Below are 16,687 nucleotides of genomic sequence, written 5' to 3' on the forward strand. Positions count from 1 at the left end.
TATATATATATATACACACACACACACACACACACACACACACATATATGTGTACGTGTGTGTGTGTGTCTGTTCATCCATCTGTTCAAGTATATGGCAGTCAGAAATTAATCAGTGGTGGATGCCTTCCCCTATGGTCTCCACCTTATTTTTATTTTTGGTACATGTATTTTTATGCTTGTGGTAATGCATATAACTGTGGGTGCATGTGCCTATTTGCATCCATGTAAAGGCCAATGGAGGCTATTAGGCATCTTCATCTGTTACTGTCTATGACATTGACATAGGGTCTCACTGCACTGAAGCTCACTGTTTAGGGATCCATTTGTCTCTTCTCTCAGTGCTGGGGTAAGAGGCATGTGCATCAATGTCTAGCTTTTTTGTGTGTGTGCTGAGTGCTGGAGATTTGAATTTAGGTTCTCATGTTAGCATAGTAAGTGTTCTTATTTACTGAATCAGTTCCCCAGCCTGTTTGTCTCATTTATGAACCTGGATCTCACTGGTTGACTAGGTAGCTTACTAGTAAGCCCCAGGCATCACTCTGTGTACACCAGTCAGTACAGGGTTGCACTGCATGGTGTCACATGGGTTTTTATGGCTCACACTGGAGTATTAGGGATCAAAATTGAGGCTCTCATACTTTCATGGCAAGTACTTTCTGACTAGGTGATTTCTGCAGCCCCTTTATAAGATTTCAAATGCACAGAAAAAAAGTTAAAAGATCACCTTAGTACATTTAAAGGAACATAATTCTAGTAGCTTTCTAGCGTTTGATAAACAGGCTTGAGATGAGCCTCTGGAAATATGATTAACTTTTTTGGCAATATGAAAGAATTTTTTTTACAGTGTCTGAACATTGTAAAATAGTCTTGTAATGACAATTTGATATTTTGTAAGCCCTTTTATTTAACAAATACTGCTTATAGAAGTCATATGCCTATGAATCCATAGCCTTGTATTATTGTGTTTGTAATTTTGCTTCTGGAATTGCTTTTTGTTTGTCCTCATACCTTTTTTTTTTTTTTTTTTCTTTTTTGGTAAGTGTGCCTCACTGTGTAGTCCAGGCAGGCCTGGAACTCATGATGTAGACCAGGCTGGCCTAGCAGTAATCTCAGTAGACTGCCTGCCTCTGACTCCCCCTGGGATAAAAATGAGTATCACTCTATGCCCAGCTCTTCCTCCTATCTTTAAAGTCATTTTCTCTACTCTTAAAGCCATCTATAGAAACAGTTTCTTGTATGTTAGTCTAAAGAATCTTTTAAAGTACAGAATCAAAATCATATAGGTTTCTTGCCCTATAATATTCTATGATATTTTAGTTTGTGCTGTGATAACAGTATACCTAAGATTAAATCAATTATAAAGAACATAATGTCAATTCTTACAGTTTGGAGGCTGAGAAGGTCAAGATCCAAATGTCAACAGGTTCATTAGCTGGTTAGCTGGTTATAGCCCAGTCTGCTTTTATGTTGGTGCCTTAGATGTGGCTTCTTAAGGAGACAAGTTCCTTGACATTGTGATGGAAGAAGTTTAGTATAAATAGCTCTCTTGCACCTCTTCTCAGTAATACTTCTATTGTTTCTTTCTTTTTCTTTTTTTTTATTTATTTTTTATTTTTTTTATTTTTTTTAAAGATTTTTTAAACATTTTTGCATTTTCTTTTTTTTTTTTTCAAAGATTTATTTATTAATTATATGTAAGTACACTGTAGCTGTCTTCAGACACTCCAGAAGAGGGCATCAGATCTCGTTACAGATGGTTGTGAGCCACCATGTGGTTGCTGGGATTTGAACTCAGGACCTTCAGAAGAGCAGTCGGTGCTCTTACCCGCTGAGCCATCTCACCAGCCCTCATTTTTTTTTTTGCTCTAAATATTTTTATAAGATTTTTATTATTTGAAATTAAAAAAATCATCATAATTTTCCCTCTTTTCTCCAAGCCTTCCCTTGTACCTTCTTACTCTCTCTCTGATTCATGGCTTCTTTTTCTTTAATTGTTGTTACACACACACACACACACACACACACACACACACACACACACACACACATACACACACACGTTATTTGTATATATGTGATCTCAGGCTGATGGCTTGGTATTGTATAACCATTTGAAAATTTCTTCCTTGGGGAAGAAGACCATTTTTTCTGCTCTAAGCATTCCTCAGTTGCCCGTAGTTCCTTACTAGGGTTGAGGGTCTGTGAGCTTTCCCCATTTCATGTTATGTGTTCATTGATGGTGTTATTATTCAGGTCATGTTAAAGGAGCCATGTGGATGAGATTTCATGGGTCTCATCATGACCTCTGACATTTCTAGGAGATGCAGCCATACAGCAAACTTGCTGTTCTTGTAGCTCTTAAGAAACTTTTTACTCTCTCTTCCAAAATATTCCCTGAGCTCAGGAATTGTGTTGTTGGTGGATCAATTGGGACTGGGAATCATACCTTGTTTTCTGTATTTTGATTTATAGTTTTCTGTAGTGATCTTTGTTGCAAAGAGAAGTTTCTCTGAAGAGAGGTAAGAAGTAATACTTTAAGGTATAGGGGTAAATATTTAGATTGTAGTTAGGATTTTGCTGATTTTGTAAGGTGGCAGTTGTAGGTTCTCCTCCAAGATCCATAACTTCACTATTTACTAGTCCTGTGTAGTTGGCTAAGTTTCTAGTACCCATCATGGTTTCCCTCTTCATAAGCGGGTCTTAAGTCCAAGTAGAGAGTCCTTGGTTGCTACCACTGCACCCTTAGAGTTACCATGCCCATGCTTGTCCTTGTTGTCGGTCATAGTCGGCATAGCTGGGTAGGACTGTTGGTTGCTTCCCTCATTTGGCAGCTGACGTGGTATCTTCTGGTACCACAAAAACTAGTTTTCATGAAGGAAGCTTTTCGGGTCAGATTCAGCTCAGATTCTTTAGGTCCTGTGTCTGAAGTAGGTGCTATCTTCATTCAGCAATAGGGATTTAACCTTCCACTTCTGAGGTGCCTCAAAGGGCAGCAGCAATAGCATATAATATTTTGGAAGTTTCTTGGGCAACCTTGATTACAACTTAAAGGGGGCCGAGTACAAAATCCAGGTTCTCTGTAACTTTTTGTTTTTGATGTAACAACATACTATTAGAATAAATGTCAATATATCTGTAATGCATTGATGTTCATTATTGTTATGTTGATGTTAACTTTGACACAACAAGTTCATTCATTTTATAAGTATAGGTCTTGTATCTGCTATTTGTGTTTGGCTCTGGGAAATTGAAGATAATACTTTGACAGAAACAGAGCCATGAGATTAAGATCTTAGGTTACAGAGTGACTAGGATTCACATTTCAGATTTAATGAATGCCTGAGTGTTGGGCAAGTAAAGTTGCAGTTTCCTTTTCCCTTCCTAAAGCAGTGAGTGGAAAGATCCAGCATGATGCCTGCTAGCAAAGAAACATTCAGATAACTACCTTAGGAAGTTACCACACTATATTACAGTGGATTGCCTCCACTATAAATTCCTAATCTTGTTGGTTGACTTTTGTATTCCCAGATCTGTGTTGTACTTAATAAATAATTTGTTATGTGATTTAAAGGCCTGTAGTATATACTGATCCCAGATTGCCCTGTTCAGACTGGAGAAGGGGAATCTTTGTACATAAAATGAAAGGGATTGTTATTTTGTTACATGTTGAGAAATCATAGATTATGAAGCTAGAGGAGTAGATAGTTAAAAATCAACTCCTTATTAAAGAATTTTAAAAGAATGGCAATGATGAGAATCATCTTGATAGTTGTCACTGGAAGATTATATAAGGTATCAAAGTGGGGCCAAGTGATTGGAGAGGTTATTTATCTTTCCCAGGACTAAGAATGAGAGCAATCATAAGGAGACAACCGGTTGGTTGGTTAGGTATTCGAGAGGGTGGTGGTGCAGACAGAATATTTGACCTTTTGACTCAATAGGTCAATGAGTAGATACCATTTCCTGAAAGGGATAGTTTAAAACATGAGCTAGAGAGGCTTGGAAAACATCTAAGTGTGTGTGTGTGTGTGTGTGTGTGTGTGTCTGTTTAGTATTTCCTATGGTATCGATAACAGGTCACCTAAGATTAAAAAAAAAAGAACTGTTTTTAAGATTACTGTATTCACTTGTGTGTTAAATTTTTATATTTTATGAACAGATTAATTGCACAGTAAAAAAAGCCTAAAAGTGATTTAGTGAAATTTTCATGTTCTGATTTAAGCCAAATCCTCTAGTTTCGTGAACATAATTATTACTAAAGTTTCTTTATTAACATTTGAACTGGTACATTTCAAACTAAAGCTTTTTTTTTTTTTTAGAAGTGACATTTTGTATCTTTTAAAACTATTTTTTTAATTAATTTTTAAAAAGATGTATTTATTTATTTAATGTATGTTAAGTGCTCTATTTGTATGTACGCCTGGAAGCCAGAAGCCTCATATCATAGTAGATGGCTGTGATCCACCATGTGGGTGCTGGACCCACATTGAACTCAGGACCTCTGGAAGAGCAGACGATGTCTTAATGGATGAGCCATCTCTCTAGCCCTAATTTTTTTTTTTTTTTTTTTTTTTTTTTTTTTTTTGTGCATTGTGGTCTAAGGGTAACAGATCCCCAGGAACTGGAGTTACAGTTGTGAGCTGCCACATGGGTGCTGGGAATTGAACATAGGGTCCTCTAGAAGAATACCTAGTCCTCTTAATTGCTGAGCCCTCTCTTTAGTCCAGCATTTGTATTCTTATATATATAAATTGTCTTAAGGCTGTAATCAAGAGTTCTACTAAAGGGATTTTTTTTCTATTTTATCAAGTTTAGAGAATTTTGAGAGAAATTATTTTTATAATTTTATCTTTATGCTTTTAATTTATACTTCTATTAAAAAATAACTAGAATACTATACCACTTGTTATATCATTCTGAAATATGAAGTGAATTCTACAAAGATAACTTTTCCAGTAGCTAATGTATTTCCAATACTGACATTCTAAATCATTTTTAAAGTAAGTATAAAATTTTAGTAAATAGACTTGTATGATAAGGTTAAATAACTAGGAACAGGGAAAACAGTAACTTCAGCAATTGCTGATTAATTCATGTTCATTTTTAATTGCTGTAATCAGTGGTATTATGCCCTATTTTGGTGTTGGAAATATTTCCAGTGTGTAACCTATTTGAAGATTCATTAATTCTCTAGGTGAGAAAGGGTCCAGAAATTTGTATTTAAGTATTTTAGGTGATTTTGATGAACAGCTAGGGCTGGGAATCTTCTTACAGTATGAGGCAATATATGTGAAAATATTCTCTAAATACTTTATATGAAAGTTAGGTATTCACTTAATCTTAAACTTAGTCTTTTGATCTTTAAGCCACTATCAGTATGTTTTAAGTATGTTTAAAAGTTTTAAACTTGAAAATTAAATGTGTTAAAGTTTAAAAATTTTACCTATTTTTAAGCAAAAAGCTTACCTATTTTGCTGCTTCTGAACATTTTGTAGCTTAATATTTTAAATTATAAATAATATTTTAAAGAAAATATTTAACAAACCTATTCCCCTCCTCCAGTTATTCTTATGAGTGTTTATTAGTACTTTAAGCTTATAATTTGCATTTCTTACATTTTTGGGAAGAGCTATTTGTTATGTATAATCTGATTTTCTTACTTTTAGCAGAATACACTGAACTTTTAAAGACTGTTGTCTGGCATATTTGGTTATGTGCTTTGAATTATATGCAGCATTAAATAATAAATGATTTTTAAAACTATATATAATAGTTTTTACATTTTCTGCTTTGTAGATATATATCTACGTACCTTTTCTTACTTCCTGGTTTCTTTTCTAAAAAGCCATCTGGGCTCAGTGGTTAAGAACACCAACTGCTCTTCCAAAGGTCCTGAGTTCAAGTCCCAGCAACCACATGGTGGCTCACAACCATATGTAATGAGACCTGATACCCTCTTCTGGTGTGTCTAAAGACAGCTACAGTGTACTTATATATAATAAATAAATCTTTAAAAAATAAAATAAAAAGCCATCTGTCTGACCTATGTATGTATCTGTCTATGTGTCTGTCTATCTATCAACATAAATATTTAAAAGGTCATTTGACAACATGACTGTAGGTTCTCCCCTAGGGCCTGTGACTTCCTTAGCCATATTTTGACTAGGTTACAGTGCCAGATCTGAATTTTCCTGTGTAGACACACCTCAAATCCACTCCAGTTTAAGATCTACTCTGTTAAGCATTGAGCTGGATTACTTGTTTGGTTGTCAGTTTTATCCTATAGGGTTGAGATGCTAGTTGAAAAGGAAATAAATTTAAATAGGGATAATCTTGTTCTGTAGATATATAAAATAATCTACAAGTAAAAGAGCTACCAAACGGCTATTGATTAAAGATGCTCAGAATGTACAGCTTGCTGAACAGGGTGAATTGATTTCTCTAGTTTAAGTTTGGAGAAATGAAAATTTGGTACAAATGAATGGAAATAGTGAAAACATACAGAAACTAGTCAGTCTTGCCTTGGCATTTTTTGTTAGAAAGCAAAAGTTGTTTAAATATAGAACACTCACAGCTTCCTTCAGGCTTTTGTGATTGAAGGATAGATACACCAAGTTTTGTTGGTTATAGATAGATTGTGTTTAACAAATTAGAATCTAACTAAAATAAACAAGACCTTCATTCCTATAGCTTCTTCATTGATTCTACTGCTTTTTCCTAACTAATGAATCTGTGTTAAGAGTGTTGTACCTAAACATTTTCTTTAATAAAATAATTTACCTATCATGGAACTTTAATACCTTTCTAACAGTAGTATGGGTTTTGGGGGTTATTGTTAAAATTACTATATTTTGGGCTCTACAGCTAGGTTATTAATTGCCTATTCCTAGGTGGGGGTTAGATGTGTGCTTTCATCAAAAGCTCACTAGTTCCACTAGAACTCTTTAGCCTCCAAAGCTAAAGAAAGAAGGCCATAGACCTTTTTTGCTTTTTTGAGATATTAAGTTATTTTGATTGCTTCAGAAGCCTAACAAAGTAGGCTTTTCAGATCTTTAGTTGTAGAGTTAGCTTATAATTTTATAAAAACCTTTATAGTTTATTAAAAATTTAGCTAATAATTTTATGTTAAAAATTTAAGTATTTCCCAGTATCAGTATGCAAGGTCTGTCATATCTGTCCCCGATCCTCACCCCACCAAATCAAGTGTTTGACTTTTTTCATGGGAATGCAGTAGGGAAGCAGTACAAAAATATATAGATTTTTTTTTCACTTACAGAATTTTCCTATTCAGAACCCTACAGTAAAATTTAGAGAGTGCTCATATGTTGTATGGAGAAAAGATAACAATGACTGATTAAAAGTGGGATAAAACTAATGCCTATACTTCTGGGATATGTACTTGATCATTTTCCCAATACTTTCATGAGATCTCGGGATTGGAAGGTAAACTAAATCATTTAGTCCCATGGAAGCAGCTCACCCTGCAGTCTTCACTAGGTGATACTTAACCCTGAACTGTCCAACATGGTAGTAACATATATGGTGGGTGAATACTTTAGATGACGTTAGTGTGAATTAAGGTATGGATTGTGATATAGAAATGCATATTTTATATAAAGTACCTTGTTAATTTTATATTGATTATAGAGAGAATGTTTTGAACATCTTGCATTGATAAAATATATTGTTTTGATTAATTTTACTTCCTTTTGCTTTTTTAATGTAACTCAAAGAAAATTTAAAATCACTTATGTGGTTTGCATATATTTCTGGTGGACAAAGTGTCCATCTGTCCTGTATTAGAACCTCACTAATCTCTGAGAAAGTTGTGCGGTCACTGTTACATAGCTGAACGCTGCTATTCAGAGGTGCTCATTTACTTTTTGAGATGAGAAGGTTATTTCTCCTTTAGTATTATACAATCCTCTGGAGGCAGTCCTGCAGAGTTCCTGAAGTTTGGGAGTTTGTTTTCCATTTCTTTTAACAGTGTTTATAAGGCAGAGAACCAGTTTTTGTACCATTGTTGCTACTTCCCTCTGAACTTTATTTTGTACATAGCCTTTTCTGAGGCTACATTTTAGAGAAATAAGCTAATGAATCTTAAAGTTAACCTTTTAGGACTACTTTATTTTCTTACTGATGTATGTTGTCAACTAAGATACTTTTATCTTCTTGGGCTGCTATAGTTTTGCTTATTCATCTTTTTTTTCTTAGATTCAGAGAACTTACTGAATATATCAAATATGCCCCCATCTTCTATTTCTGAAGTTCTGTTCTAGTTCTGACCTTCATTAAAACTTTGTCTTTCAGATTACAGTTTGGGATGAGGGAAAAAGCACATGGTTTCGCGCCACATATTTCCATATTATATTTTACTTTGGAGTCTTAAGAGTCCTAGAAAGAAACCTAGCTTTAGTCACTTGTAGATTTCACACGTGTACCTTCGGTTTTTTTCACCGAATTATGAAATAATATGACTTAACTGGGGTCATAAGACTACCAGACTCTTGAAATGTATATATCTGCTGAGTTGATATACAGCTAAGTAGCTGTTTATCTGTCTTACTTTATTAATACTATAGCTTCTTATTTCTCTACTTTCCTTGTATTCTCCTCATGGTTAATCTTAAGATTTCTTCCTTTGGCCGGGCGGTGGTGGCGCACGCCTTTAATCCCAGCACTTGGGAGGCAGAGGCAGGTGGATTTCTAAGTTTGAGTCCAGCCTGGTCTACAAAGTGAGTTCTAGGACAGCCAGGGCTATACAGAGAAACCCTGTCTCGAAAAATCAAAAAAAAAAAAAAAAAAGAAAGAAAGAACAGAAAAAAGATTTCTTCCTTTGTACTCTTAGGAATTTGTCAAAATAAATAAAAAAATGCCTGATTTACCTGTTAAAAAGGAAGAACTAGGGGTAGGACTGAAGGAGCTGGAGGAGATTGCAACCCCATAAGGTGAACAATATCACCTAAATGGACCACCCAGAGAACCCAGGGACTAAACCACCAACTAGAGAGTATACATGGAGGGAGCCAGGACTCCAGGTACATATGTAGAAGAGGATGGCCTTATGTGACATCAGTGGGAGGGGAGGGAGGCTTGATGCCCCAGTGTAGGAGGATGCCAGAGGGGTGAGGTGGGAGTTGGTAAATGGGTAGAGGAGCACATTCATAGAGGCAAAGCGAAGGGGAAAGGAGGGAGGATGGGATGGGAGGCTGGTGGAGGGGTAACTGGGAAGGGGGATAGCATTTGAAATGTAAATGAATAAAATAATTTTAAAAAGTAAACACATGGTGGTTTATGATGTCCATGGCTTCATTTTCTTTCATTATGAATTTTTAAAATGGAATTGCTTCTGATTCCTTGGCAATAATAATAGGGGGAATAATAGAAGAATTGTCATCAAGCCCAGCTAGCCAAAACAACACTGGTGATAAAAAGACTGGGTACTGTCTTCTTTTAGTTTGTTTTTTTTAATTATTATTATTTTTATTTGATTTTTTTTTTTTTTTTACATTTGTTTATTTATCCTGGGGGTGGACATACTTGTGGAGGTCAGAGGACAACTTGCAGGAGTGAGTTTGGGAGAACTGAGCTAAAGTCTTCATGCTTGCCAGCAAGCACCTTTACCCACAGAGCTGTCCAGCTGGTTGGCTGTTAATTGACTTTAAAAAAAAAATGCCGTAATGATGAATGATGATGACTTATGGTTTCATTTCTTTAGTCTGACTCAAATACATAGATGTACACACATAATTTTTTCAAGCTATTGCAAAACTTTTTCAAGTAGTAGCAGCTTTCTAACACCAACTGATATCTTATTCGGCCTTGTTAACTTTTTATTCTGAGACAAAGGTCTCCAAGCTGTTGCTGTTGCTCAAACTGTCCTTAAAGTCACTGCAGCTTTGGCAGGCCTTGAACCTGTATACTTACTGCCTTAGACTCCCGAGTAGCCACCAGGCCCGACCTTTCTCTACTTATTCTTGTTTGTACATATTTGTCTCTTAAATTTTTTCTAGTCATTCCTCCCCTTTTAAGATTAGAAGGTGGCTTTATTTCAGGTTTTAGGGAAAATCCCTTCCTTCATGGTATAAACATCTGCTTCCTTATTTAACCTCCTTCCAGTGACCTATCTGTCTTCTCTAAGGTTCAGTTGATACATTAAATTGAAATGATTTCTACATTTACTAATTTGAACAACAGTTTACCTAGTTGCTTAAACCTGAGATCAGAAATGTAAGAATTAGCACCCCCTCCTACAGGTTAATTACAGGAATCCATCAACTTAGTACTTTGATATATAGACTAATATACCATCTAAGAGAAATTTAATGCAAATTGAGGCTGGAAAAGTACTCAGTGATTAAGAGCCTGTTGCTGCTTTTCCCGGGGACTCCTTTATTTCCCAGCACCCATACAGGGTACTTCATAACCGCCCATAACTTCACCTCCAGGGGATTTGATGCCCAATTCTGGCTTGTATAAATGCTCATGTGCATGTGTACCCACACATACACATACAGATGTACATGAATGAAAATAAGATGTTAGTTCATCAGTTCTATCTGTAATCCTGTCACTAGCTTAAAAATTACAGCCCAGCAACAGAAATGAGAGAGAAGCTCATTCAGCATTGTCGAAATCAAGAACTGACGCCCAAAGTTGTCTGACATTAGAGCCATGGTATCCACATGTCTGTACTCATACACAAATTTCACATTAAAAAAAAAGCCTGTTGTAGTAAAAACTAGCTGGAGGAATGCAGAATAGCACACGAACCTTTAAAATAGGAGCAGGAGATATGCCTATATAATCTTGTAATATTTCAGTGTTCATGTTATACTGAGTTTGATATGCAGGTATTTTTAAAGATCATTTATGTTAAAAATATTCATACCATTTTAATCACCATTAAATGAAGTTCTTCAACATTTTTTCTTTGGCTATAACTTAGAAATTTGACTAAGCAAATGCCAGAGAGTTGTAGTTATATGTATTATGTAATACTAGGGACATTAAGTAGTAGACATGTAAATTTCTGTGGTAATATCTTTTCCTTTTATAATCTGTGATTGGCTTTCATAGTTATGAGTTAGTTTTGCAATGGAGGTTTCACTGTGTTACCTGGGCAGGCCTTGAGCCCAAGTGCTCAACTGACTCTGCTGCTCTACTTCCATTTTGGGCTGGAACTGCAGCTCTGCATCATTACCTGCCCCTCCCCCAGCCCCATTAGAATTAATTGAAAAATTTGGAGGCAAATTTAATTTTTTGTCATTACTTAAAATCCAAAGATTGAATTTAAAACCATATAGGAAAGACTAAATTTATCCATGATAAAGTTATTGATGTATCCTTTGTATCTTTGTAACCTGGTATTTATTTTCTTAAATTGCAGTGACAGTGGGAGAAATAGAATCTATATGAATGGCAAAAGATAAAGTTATTGATGTATCCTTTGTATCTTTGTAACCTGGTATTTATTTTCTTAAATTGCAGTGACAGTGGGAGAAATAGAATCTATATGAATGGCAAAAGAAAAAGAAAAAAGAAAAATCCAGTTCTTCAAATTTTTCAATAACGTGTTAGAACTTATTTGAAATATATTGTTATTCAAGTATTTTTTTGATTCCTAGAAATAGTAAATAAATTGAACACAGCTCTATACAATGTATTTTACTTTTGTCAATCAACAGAATAGTTTGCCTTCTCTTAAATATTTGATAGAGAAATAATATCTATTAACTAAAATATTTTATAAATACAAGTTATTATAAGAGATCAGTGTTGCTTCTTTGTAACTAGCTTGATCAGGGAGTACCTTCATGACTCAAGAGTATTTTGGTGGGAGCCTAGGTGAAAGTATACATTTATTTATATATTCATGATTATAAATGTCAAATTACATCACCCACATACATATAAATAACACTTCCTTACCCAGAGATTACTTCATTCTGGCACTGTGACTATTTTACATGTGCAGGAAACGAATCAGTGGGTGGTTAAGACTTTCAGATTTAAAGACTTAGGTTGTTTTTAAAATTCAAGGTAAGGAAAGATGCTTAAGAAATGAAAACCTGGACTGGAGAGATGGCTCAGTGGGTAAGAACACTGACTGCTCTTCCGAAGGTCCTGAGTTCAAATCCCAACAACCATATGGTGACTCACAACCATCTGTAATGAGATCTGATGTCCTCTTCTGGAGTGTCTGAAGACAGCTATGGTGTACTTACATATAATAAATAAATCCTTGGGCTGGAGCTAGTGGGGCTTGGAGAGAGAAGACAGTGTCTGAAGACAGCTACAGTGTACTTCCAGATAATAAATAAATCTTTAAAAAAAGAGAAATGAAACTTTACCTCCCTAGGTTAACAAACACTTATATTGTTAATCTATTCTTTATACTGTATTTGCCAGGTTAGCTCTAGACTTTAGGTTTTGTATTTTCTGGGATGCTTGCATGCAAATTCTGGAAAATTTGTTGGAGGCAGTAGCCAAACTGCTTTGTCATTTATCTTTCAATAAAATTTTTACAGAAGAAATTTTTGAAAGTGTGACCATCTACTTTTTTTTTTGAGATTATGTTACTTATTCATATTTTGTTAGTATTTTAAAGAAAATCTATCTCTCAGAAAACAGTCATATGGGAATTGATAAGTAAAATGTTTTAGATAATTTTAAACTAATGCGAAGCAATTATGTACGTAAAATGGTGTACTTAAATCTGCCTAATCACTTCGTTGCTGTATTACTAAGACTGGCCGTGTTAAAAGGCAGCAGTAAACTTCAAATTTTACAGGTCATATTCCCTTGTTAGGTGTAACTGAGTTGAAGGCTGCTCCATCCTTTCAGTCATCTTGGCTTTCCTCCCTTCTTCTGGGTGGGGCTCTCTCAGCTTTAATTTTCAGCCTAATGTGTTATTGTGGTCCAGGACTTTGCCCTGGATCCTCTTTGGGAATCCAATCCCTTCCCAGTAGTATCTATGTGCAGATAACTTATTTTTAGCACCAAGCAACCTTGAAATTTTTTAGTCATTATGCTTAAAACGTTGTCTACTGAACACCTTAAATATAGTAGACATCTCAAACTTAACATGTTAAAGGTTATGGTTGATTTTCGCATTCCCTATCCAATTTTCCTCCATCGCCCAGATTTTTCATAGTTATCACCAACCATCAAGTTGCTCAAGTCAAAAGCCAGCAGTTACCCAAGTTACCCTTGATTTGGGTTTTTTCCCCACTGGTGTTGTCTAATTTATTAGCAATATTCCACCAGCTCTACCTTCAAAAACATATTTCAAATCTTTAATCTCTCATTGCTTTTTACTAGTAGCTTAATTTAATATACTCGTTCTTGGATCATTGCAGTAGTCTTCTTAATTCTTATTCCACTTCACTCAGTAGTAAGAGTTATCTTTAAAATGTGAATCAGGTCACTTGCCTGTGAAAACCCTCCAGTGGTTTCCCCTCCTGTCTAAAATAATATTCAAACTTCTTACTTTGGCTGAGTTCCACATGATCTGGTCTCTGCCTGCCTCTCTGACCTCATTTCCTATCCCGTTGTCTTTTTCCTCTGGTATAGATCACATATCTTCTCTTTTGTTACTGAAAGTAGCAGATTTATTGCCAGTTTAGGGTCCTTCCTGTTGTCTGGAATGCTTCCTGCCTTTTCTTAATTCAGCCCTAAAACAGTACTGATTATGAACCAAAGACTGTTGAAGAAAAGACAATGAATGAGACACAGGTACATACTCTGAGGTGTTTTATGCCTTCTGTCTGGTGGGTTCCTTGATATGGCAAAAGCAAAGGATAGTTGCTGAAGTTTTTTTTTTTATTTTTTTTTTAATTCTCAGATAATTTGCATAGCACATGCATGCATGTGTGTGACAGTTTTTGAGATTTTGCTTTCACTTATTAAATTCATTACTTTAAGTATAAACTACTAGAAGACCTTAACTGCCTCATAAAGTAGGTTGTACAAGTATAAACTTGAGCCTTTCACAGGGAGTTTATCCTAATGTGATTTTTCTGTGTTCCTTAAGTTGTCTTTTAGTTCTCACAGCCTATAGTTTATTTAATTTTTCCTGTGTGTTAGGGCTTATCATCTTTAGTTACAATCTACATGACTTTTATCTCTGAATTCATAGATTTTGAAATGTAGCATTGTATGAAAAGATATTAACTGTTTGTGTTTGTCTAAACTTGGCTTTTGACTGACAACAATATGAAATTCATAGTACACCTTCCTGAACTTTGTATGTCTACGTTTCCCCCAGCATTTCCTGTAAGATTTCAGGTACATACTATAGTAATTGGACTTTTATTAAAAGTTAAGACTGAAAATGTGAGAATATTACTTGTACATGCATACGAGTCTGTCTCCAATTTATTTTAATTTATTAACTTACTTTTAACTTGAGTTACATGAAAGTAACTTTCATTTTTCTGTATTTTGCTATGTTCCAATGGATCTGCTACTCCTGTTTGGACTGAATGTGCCATTACAATGTGGAATTTTTCACTTGCTCTCTTCTGTGAATTTGTTCTGTTGGAATCTGGAACACTGGAATGATGGAAATGTTTCCATTACAAAGTAGCTGTGAGTATACTATGTAATTTATACAAAATCTTGTTTGTAGTCTTAAGTTAATTTTAACTTGTAATTAGATGAAATATGACCTTTAAGGAAACTTAAATTTTAAAATATAGTTTTAGCTGTACTTGTAATACTTGGCTTTAAAATACTATATTCTGATTAGGCTCCTAATTATGTTCAAAATTAGCTTTTAGTTTAATTGTCTACTTGGGTCTCCAGTATTTGGATTAAAAGTTAGTTTATAATATTGGGAAGGATGGAAGTTGTGGCTTAGATATAAGTGAAAAGTGTAGACCATTTAAATCCAGATGTGTTGGAGTAATGCTTTGCTATCGAGTTGATTTACCATTAGAATTGAAATGTGTCAGAAACTTAGATGATGTTTATACCTCTTGATAGTATTTGTGACTGTACTTAAATATGAGTAAGACTATTTCTGAAGTAAAATTAACCAGTAAGTCTCTACTTACTCCACAGTGTAACTATGAACAGTAGTTTTCACCAGTTGTTCAATTAAGAATTAGACTTACTTAACCAATTTAGAATTAAATTTTTAAAAATTACTTGTGGAATGATTGTTCAGGTCATCAAAGAATCAAAACTCCATGTAATTGACATAATTATAGTTTATTTTGAATCCATTATTTCATTTCATGAAGATGGAAGTAGCAAGATCATGGGTAATCTTGAAATGATACAAGTGGGCCTGAGGTTACGATTACATTGATTATGAAAATCTTCAAGATTTATGGAAAAGAGGTGCTTTAAGCACAAATATTTATTTTATTGCATAAGTCAAGATAATTTAAAGGAACATATAAGTGTGGAAATTAGTTTGAGCAAAGGCTCTTATACACATTAACGGGGATTTGACTTTTTTTGTGGTTAAAACTTCTTTGTTATTTTGTTGCTTTAGTTTGTTGGTCAGTTCTTGATACTAACTTACTGTCAAGTGAAATCTTTGCTCTGAAAATAGGCTTCATTAATCCTTTATCCCTGGGTTTTAATAATTAATCATTTTATTTTCAAGTCATGTTCAATTTATTCTGTATCTTGCAATTAATGTTTTCACTGATGATAATATAAGCTATTTGATTCTCTATGAAGAATAGTTTGTGTAATTTAAAAAAATAGGTGAATGCATGGGGGGAGGAATTTATAATGTTACAGCATTGATACATGAGTTACATGTTTCTTCTTACCTTCCTCAGCAACCGAAGAACCTTGAGGGCTATGTGGGATTTGCCAACCTCCCAAATCAAGTATACAGAAAATCCGTGAAAAGAGGATTTGAATTCACTCTTATGGTAGTAGGTAAGATGGTTTCTTACTAATCTGGAATTCTGCGCTTTTTAATCATCTTTGGATAAATTAAAAATAATATCTCAAGTTACAGTGAATGCATGTTGTATTTTATCTTATGTGCAAACATTTAAAAATACAGTTATTGCATAATAGGGTTTGTATCTCCTCTGCCTCCTTTCGTTGGTAAAAGCTGAGAATTGAGAAATGATGGGCGGTAGCTGTTGAGTAGTCTCTCTGAGTAATTGCTAAAGGAAAGCCACCAAGTGGTGCTTACTTCTAGAGGATGTTTGTCCTCTGGCTATTCACCTTCAGTGGAGTTGTGTCACATGAGCACATTCAGTAATTATTTGCTTTGAATTTTGCAAAGAAAGGTGTATTAAAAGGTCATAATTCAAATGATTATCTTTTCAATTTACATTCATTGTGTGGATATTGTGGGGAAGTGTTATTCTTCTTGTTTTCTAATTCAGTCTGAACACTTTATAATACATTTTAAGTATCATTAAAGGTTATTTATTTTGAATATGGGTTGGTTAATGTCATCATTTTATATATATATCTATAAAGAAGCAGCCTGTATTTTTACACCAGGTAAGTTGAGAATATTCAAAGGCATTCTTATTCTTAAGTGACTATTTTCACTGGCTAGAGGCTGATTTAAAATCCTAAGATCATGAGTATAAAGGAAATTGATTATATTTCCTTGCTCCTGTTTTAAGAAGGTGAAAGCAGGACAATGGATGAAGTTGAGTCCATGCTGGACTTAAACAGTGTATATTGTTTTGCTAATC

At 34.6% G+C, this 16,687-nt stretch overlaps 1 protein-coding gene across 4 annotated transcripts in view; it reads left to right on the plus strand.

The window, feature by feature from the left end:
- Septin7 (septin 7) overlaps nucleotides 1-16,687 on the plus strand; it is a 62,757-nt gene that overhangs the window by 4,761 nt on the left and 41,309 nt on the right. For 2 of the 4 annotated variants that reach the window (XM_021206178.2, XM_029542785.1), the window contains exons 2-3: nucleotides 8,549-8,553; nucleotides 15,803-15,905. In XM_021206178.2, coding sequence (XP_021061837.1) covers nucleotides 8,549-8,553; nucleotides 15,803-15,905 — 108 coding nt within the window. Of the gene's footprint in view, nucleotides 1-8,548; nucleotides 8,554-14,500; nucleotides 14,595-15,802; nucleotides 15,906-16,687 lie in introns of those variants that run through there. The other 2 variants (XM_029542784.1, XM_021206179.1) reach the window with 2 other exon arrangements.

The sequence above is a fragment of the Mus pahari genome, chromosome 10 (assembly GCF_900095145.1).
Source record: "Mus pahari chromosome 10, PAHARI_EIJ_v1.1, whole genome shotgun sequence".
NCBI lineage: Eukaryota > Metazoa > Chordata > Mammalia > Rodentia > Muridae > Mus > Mus pahari.